This window comes from Euleptes europaea, chromosome 6, assembly GCF_029931775.1.
Source record: "Euleptes europaea isolate rEulEur1 chromosome 6, rEulEur1.hap1, whole genome shotgun sequence".
Classification (NCBI taxonomy): domain Eukaryota; kingdom Metazoa; phylum Chordata; class Lepidosauria; order Squamata; family Sphaerodactylidae; genus Euleptes; species Euleptes europaea.
The window spans coordinates 22513015-22520780 of NC_079317.1; the positions used below are offsets into that span (position 1 = coordinate 22513015).

General features: G+C 44.2%; 1 protein-coding gene across 1 annotated transcript in view; it reads right to left on the reverse strand.

Annotated features, from left to right (window-relative positions):
• Positions 1–6741, reverse strand: part of AK7 (adenylate kinase 7) — a 42317-nt gene extending 35576 nt beyond the window's left edge. Inside the window, exons 1-3 of the mRNA XM_056851830.1 lie at positions 6637–6741; positions 3983–4168; positions 593–701 (exon numbers count right to left, since the gene is read on the reverse strand). Coding sequence (XP_056707808.1) covers positions 593–701; positions 3983–4168; positions 6637–6741 — 400 coding nt within the window. The remainder of the gene's footprint in view (positions 1–592; positions 702–3982; positions 4169–6636) is intronic.
• Between the last annotated feature and the right edge of the window lie 1025 nt (positions 6742–7766).

Here is a 7766-nt window from a genome sequence, read left to right on the forward strand (position 1 = left end):
CAGGTTCATAAGGGAGTAGGCAGTTCTTCAGGCATGATGGTCCCAAACCCTACAGGGCTTTAAAAATTAACACCAGCACCTTGAGTTGTGCCTGGAAACAAATTAGTGGCCAGTGTAGATAGGCCAAGACTGGAGTGATATGGTCCCTGCAACCCACTCCAGTCAGCGTCATGGCTACAACATTCTGTAACAACTGAAGTTTCCAAACACTTGAACACGTGAAGTTGCCTTATACTGAATCAGACCCTTGGTCCATCAAAGTCAGTATTGTCTACTCAGACCGGCAGCGGCTCTCCAGGGTCTCAGGCTGAGGTCTTTCACATCACCTACCTGCCTAGTCCCTTTAACTGGAGATGCTGGAGATTGAACCTGGGACCTCTTGCATGCCAAGGAGATGCTCTACCACTGAGCCATGGCCCCTCCCACTTCTGAAGGGCAGCCCCACATACAGCACATTGCAGTAATCTAACCTAATCTAGATATAATGACGGCATGCACCACAGTGACCAGATTTTTTCTGCCCAGGGTGTGTGTGTGTGTGTGTGTTTTCACACCCTATGCCTCTTTTCGAGAACAAAGAAACTTTCCCAACCTGTCGCTGCCCAAGTTGCTTCTTCAATCTGGCTTTCATCTTCAGTGATGTTATAAATGATGACATCACACTCTTTCATGCGGGTTAGCAGCTCATCTCGAGAAGAAGTCTAAAAACAAAAACAAAACGCCTGGGAGAAGGAACTGCTGTCCTCCTATTCCAACATTCCACTTTTAAGTTCCAATTTCCAGGCTTAAAGTAGACCTGGGATGCCTGGGTAGCTACAGCCAACACTGGAATTTCTAAAGCCACTTTCGAAGTTGCTTGAAGCGTTCAGCAGAGCCATGTGACTTATCTATACCACTTTAGATAGGTACACAGAGGACCAGCTTGTTTCAAAATCAGAGTTTCACAGTACAAGCAAAGCTGCTGGGGAAAAGACTAGGTGCTTCTTTCTGATGTGTAGCCTTTGTACACACCAAAAGAGGGGGCACGTTCAACCAATTAATCTCCCTCGGCACTATTTGGCTTAGTACAAGTACTGTGAGGACTATGCCACATGGCCTGCTAAATGGATGAAATGGCTCACAAATGTATTTTAATTATTTATTTAGTTATCTACACACATATAAAATATGCATTATATTTCTATTTTTTATATTTTTATTTATTTTTATTTATTCCATTTATACCCAGCCTTTCTCCTCAGCGGGGACCCAAAGCAGCTTACGTTGTTCTCTTCTGCTCCATTTTATTCTCACCACGACCCTGTGAGGTAGGTTAGGCTGCAAGTATGTGACTGAGGTGAGGTAAGTTAGGCTGCAAGTATGTGACCAAGGTCACCCAGCAAACTTCCATGGCAGAGTGGGGACTCGAACCTGGGTCTCTCAGATCCTGGTCCAGTGCCCTAAGTGCTACGCCACACTGGACTTTGGACACCTCTAACCATCACCATTTCAACAGGTGCTGAAAAGGACCCAGGTACTTTAAAGTCATTATCTCAACTGTTATTCTTATAAACCTGCCAGTGTTACTTCCACTTTTCAGAGGAAGATCTGTAGGACAACTCAGTGAGGCATGGTATGGAGAGAGTGGACAGAGAGAAGCTTTTCTCCCTCTCTCACAATACTAGAACGAGGGGTCATATGCTGAAACTGGAGGGTGAGAGATTCAAAGCAGATAAAAGGAAGTATTTCTTCACACAACACATAGTTAAAGTGTGGAACTCCCTGCCCCAGGATGTGGTGATGGCTGCCAACTTGGAAGGCTTTAAAAGGGGAGTGGACATGTTCATGGAGGACAGGGCTATCCACGACTACTAGTGAAAATGGATACTAGTCATGATGCATACCTATTCTCTACAGTCTCAGAGGAGCATGCCTATTATATTAGGTGCTGTGGAGCACAGGCAGGATGCTGCTGCTGCAGTCGCCTTGTTTGTGGGCTTCCTAGAGGCACCTAGTTGGCCACTGTGTGAACAGACTGCTGGCCTTGATGGGCCTTGGTCTGATCCAGAACGGCCTTTCTTATGTTCTTATGAGGCTGTAGCTGAAATTGCATTTTGGCTGAGCTCTTCCATATCCAAGATTCTACATAACAGATGGTGCTGCTCCCTATTCTATAGCGAGCCCCTCAGAGACACACACAAAAAGGGTTTTGGCTTTTCAATCTAGACTAGGACGCATAATAAAAAGAGCATCTCATTAATCCTGGCACACGTAACAAGAAATTAAAGCAAACACCAACTGCTAAGTAGTGGACTGAAAAAGGGCTATGCAAACAAAGAAACAACATTTCAGGTTGGGGGTCAGCAGCCTTTTACAATGAAACAGCCAAACTAATATCAAAGTTCTCAGCAAGAGATTGACAAAGGCCCTGGTAAGAATGCCCACTTGCATTACTGAAAGCATGCAATTTAACATTACAGATAATTGGTGTGCTGATCAATAATCCATAAAGTTTCTGCAGTTCAAACAGTGGTTTTTGCAGGTCCTTTATCAGGAAGTAGAGCACATAGGCCCACACTAAATAATTAATATACATAGAAGCAGGACTGTTTAGTACAGTAGCATAAATCTGTGCATGAATCATGCTCGAAATACTGGCAACTGTTCACCTCTATCATTTCACTTTCTGTCAAGCATCTCTAAGAAGCTATTTAGTACCACAATTTTTTTTCTTGCATCCCACCTACCCCTTTCTGATATAACTTAACCTAAAGATTTCATTTCCTTTAGTAAAGAGCCATATTTGGTTCCATGCTGAGTTGCATTTGACTCTGGAGCCATAGGTTGCAGGCCCGTTTTATGTTAAAAGGGCCTAGTCACCCATGAGGTTAATTTATGTATCAGAACAGCCTTCAATCACGGTAATGACGAAGACAGATGGACAGAGCTTGAACACTAACTCTGATATGGATCTGCCCTCGCACATTTTGAACAAATGTACAAACTTCCAAACTGAAATGAACCTAGTGAAAAATTACTTCTTCCTGTTTCCTGGAGAAGGTGGCTGTGCAGAGTACTCATTGGCTGGCCCTTGTGACAATCTTAAAGAAACACACATGAACACATGATGCTGAATCAGACCCCTGGTCCATCAAAGTCAGTATTGTCTGCTGAGGCTGGCAGCGGCTCTCCAGGGTCTCAGGCAGAGGTCTTTCACATCTCAGACCTGGTCCCTTTAACTGGAGATGCCGGGGATTGAACCTGGGACCTTCTGCATGCCAAGCAGATGCTCTACCACTGAGCCACAAATCGTGATGTTCCACCTCTACCTCCGGCACCCACACAGACTTTGTACCTTTTTTTTTTTAGTTGTAAAACAGCTTAGAACTCAGTGGGGAAGGGGAGAGATGATTTCATGACATCACAGGAGAAAGCCAGTGAATGCTTTGCACAGGCAGATCTTCCTGATTCTAGTCCAGTGTTCTGAAAACCCACATAGCCAGCTTGCCTCAGAACAGAAGTACATCCCTTTACAAAGCATCAGAACTGTCAATGCCATTCCCATAGTGGTGTACCTGTATATATACCCAAAGTCTGCCAAAGTCTGCCCTACTAACTCTCTGCATAGTCACTAAGTTGGGGTAAACAGTAGATAGCAAAAGGTGGCCTTCCTGTAGTTTGTGACTGATTTTCCTTCAGTTTTTTTCTGCCAGTAGGCTGGAAGCCTCCATGATTCTCAACCAGGCAGAGCTAGTAAGTTTTCACATGGTAAGTGTAAGATGTAGCCCAGCTCTAAGCCACAACTGACTCATCCCATTGTTTCAATGGAACGTCATCACAACTCACTTTCCCTGGATTGTGTATGAAATGAATTAAAAGCTCTCATGACTGTTCGATATATTGCACCATTTTATTTTTGTCCTTTCCTACCATTAGAAAAAAAATCCCTTACCTGGCTAGATTAATTTGGAATTTTTACAAGCGTAACCAGTTTGATACTCACAATATATATTTCCTGAGCAAAATCAGGTTTCCCACTCTCTGCCTGTGAAACCGTTCCCACTATTTGGTATATTCCTTCTTTTGGTTTAGCTGGTAAAAGTTCGAAAACTGATCTGGCTTCATCATCTTCTTCCTCTTCCTCTGTTATGTCTTCCAGAGATGCTCCAACAACACAGGTGGACAAGTACTAAACGTTGACAAGAAAGCGACCAATCAGATAATGAAAGGGAACCCAATTCACATTGATGTAGTCATTGATAACCATCAATAACATCCTTTTCATTTCTTATTCCTGAAGTTGGTAATATCTCAACACACAGCAACCTGCTAGCCAGGGGGAAGGCTAAGGGTTAGATAGCCAGGGAAAACGAAGGCAAGGAACCAAATGGTGCAGAGGGAAACAAATGCTTTAATAATTTTTGCAGCCCCTACGCGTTTTACGTGTAGCTTCATCAGGGGGAATATCTTTCAGATTCTTCTTAGTAATGTCTCCATGCATGCATTAAAGTATTTTTCCTTTACTAAACAATTCATTTCCCTCTGCACCATTTGGTTCCTTGCCTTCATTTAGGATGGTGTTGGTCACATCTGTCCTGTCTCAATCTTTGACTTGGGTTCCATTTATTCACCTTGACCTTTAGGGTTGCTTCTACACTAGCTATTTACGTCTGGAGTGGACATAATTCACTCAGCTTTTATGTTAAATGCATATGACATTGTCAATCTGTTTCATTCAGTGTTTTCTGGATTTTTTTTTCAGATTTCAGATGTGGACATTTTTTTCACTGCAGTGTCCAACTGAGCTACTGAAACAAAGTGTTATTAAGGCTTCCCAGAACTACTGTCTTTTTACACTTTCCTTCTCCTTTCTGCTGTTTGAAAACAGCTTCTGCACTTAAATTATTAACTCATGCTTACTTTGGAGCTTTCAACAGATCCTTAATTCGGTCTCACTCTAGCCCAAAGCTTTAACTATAGCTGTCCCTCTTTGCAGCAAAAGTAATAATTCATTCATTTTTCTTGTATTATTGATTATCATAATTGTATTATTGAATATCATAAATTAATAAAAACATTACATATGGAATCCCTTTGGCTGCAAAAAGATTAGCTCCCCTCCTCCTTTAGAATAAAGGAACTCATTAAAGACCTATTGAGGAGTGTTGTGTAATTCACTAAGTATGGACGAATAAAAACATGTTAAATAAAAGAAGTAAATGTATTTAAAAGAACAATTTGCAAGGAGATGTGGGATGTTTGAACAGGGCTTACTTCCAAATAACATTGTTAGTAGGACAGCAGGTAGTGAAAAGGGCATTACTGGATTTCTATGGAAATACTGCCCTGTAAATACTGCAAGGAACCACTATGCACAGATGATGATGGAAAATACATCCATCAACGGAACACAGGTATAGAGGGGACTGGGAAGCAATCCAGAATTCCAGTGAAGACAGCAGGCATGATGGTGGAGATTGCATCTTTGAACCGCCCTTTAGGAAAATATTCTGTCTTTTCTCCAAGAGCAGCATACACAGTCCTCCTCTCTTCCATTTCATCTCCAGAGCAACCCTGCGAGGTAGCAGATGTGCACACAAGCAAAGAGCCAGCATGGTGTAGCGGTTAGTGTGTCCGACTAGGATCTGGGGGACCCGGGTTTGACTCCCCACTCTGCCACAGAAACTCCCTGGGTGGTCCTGGGCCGGTCCACCTCTTTCAGTCTAACCTACTTCTCAGGGCTGTTTTGAGGATAAAACAGTGGAGGGAAGAATCTGGGTCCCCACTGGGGAGAAAAGTGGGGTACAAAATGAAGTGGATAAATATTGTCTTCATTCACCAGTGGGTGAACATTTCAACCTTCCAGGACATTCTGTTGCAGATTTAAGAGTAGAAGTTCTCTTACAAAGGAATTTTAAAGGGAGATTGGAAAGAGAAACTGCTGAATTACAGTTGATATTCAAACTAAAGTCAGTGCATTTACCTGGGCTGAATAAAGACCTTGCATTCATGGCCCATTACCAATGCTGATTTCTCCACACCCATCTCTCCCCTGGACATCACAGACTCTTCTGCATATCACACCTAATCCCATCACGCCTGCTATTCACATTTACATACTGTTCCTCTACTTAAAGACCGATGGATTCACATTCTAGCTGTATCTGAAGAAGTGAGCTGTGGCTCACGAAAGCTCATACCCTACCAGAAAATATTTTTGTTAGTCTTTAAGGTGCTACTGGACTCTTGCCCTTTTTGATTACTTTGTGTGTGTGTGTGTGTGTGTGTGTGTTTTAATCCCTCCCCTTTCTCCAATGAGCTCAGGGCAGCAAATCCAGATCTCCCTCCCGCCACCTTACCTTCGCCGCACCATCCCTGTGAGGTAGGCTAGGTCGAAAGAGAATGCCTGTTGCAAAGCCGCCCAGGGAGTTGAGTGGGAACTTGAACCCAGGTCTCCCCCCCTGGACTCTTAACCACGAGCCAACGTAAAGAAGCGTCTGAAGAAGAGAGCTGTGACTCACGAAAGCTCACACCCCCTGCCAGCAATTTCTGTTAGTCCTGAAGGCGCTGCTGGACTCTTGCTCTTTCCTACTGCTCCACGATCCCACACACAGCTTCCTATCCTCCTCCTCCCCCCTCCCCAGCCGTCCTTCTCACTTTCCCGATGCTGCGGCCGCCGTAGGAGTCCAGCTGGTTCACAAAGATCCTCTGGCACCGGATAATCTCTTCCGCTTCAATGACCGCCTCTTCTTCCTCCGACATGGCTGCAGTGGGCAGGGAAGGCCGCACCGTCGCTAAGCAACCAAAGCACGCTCTGGAGACGGGGGGGGGAGGAAGGAGGGCCCGCCAAAGCGATGGGAGGCAGGCGAACCAGGCCTCTGGGCGGGGCTTACGATAGGAGTGGGCGTGGCTAACGCTTAGCCCGGCGAATGGAGAATGCACTGGCCAGGCTTCGGGGGCGTGGCTTTCCTTGGAGTGTGTGTGTGTGTGTGTAGCTTCCGACTCATGGCGACCCTATGAATGAAAGTCCTCCAAAATGTCCTATTTTTGACAGCCTTGCGCAGATCCTGCAAATTGAAGGCCGTGGCTTCCTTTATTGAGTCCGTCCATCTCTTGTTGGGTCTTCCTCTTTTCCTGCTGCCCTCAACTTTTCCTAGCATGACTGTCTTTTCCAGTGACTCTTGTCTTCTTATGATGTGACCAAAATACGACAGCCTCAGTTTAGTCATTTTAGCTTCTAGGATCAGTTCAGGCTTGATTTGATCTATAACCCACTGTTTTGTTTTTTTGGCGGTCCACGGTATCCGTAACGCTCTCCTCCAACACCCCATTTCAAAGGAATCTATTTTCTTCCTATCCGCTTTCTTCACTGTCCAGCTTTCACACCCACGCATAGTAACAGGGAATACGATGGCATGAATTAATCTACAGTGGGTAGCGGTGTTAGTCTGTTTGCAGTAGTCAAAAAGGGCAAGAGTCCAGTAGCACCTTAAAGACTAACAAAAATATTTTCTGGTAGGGTATGAGCTTTCGTGAGCCACAGCTCACTTCTTCAGATACAGCTAGAATGTGAATCCATCGGTCTTTAAGTAGAGGAACAGTATGTAAATGTGAATAGCAGGCTTGATTGGATTAGGTGTGATATGCAAAAGAGTCTATGATGTCCAGGGGAGAGATGGGTGTGGAGAAATCAGCATTGGTAATGGGCCATGAATGCAAGGTCTTTATTCAGCCCAGGTAAATGCATTGACTTTAGTTTGAATATCAACTACAGTTGATATTGAGTT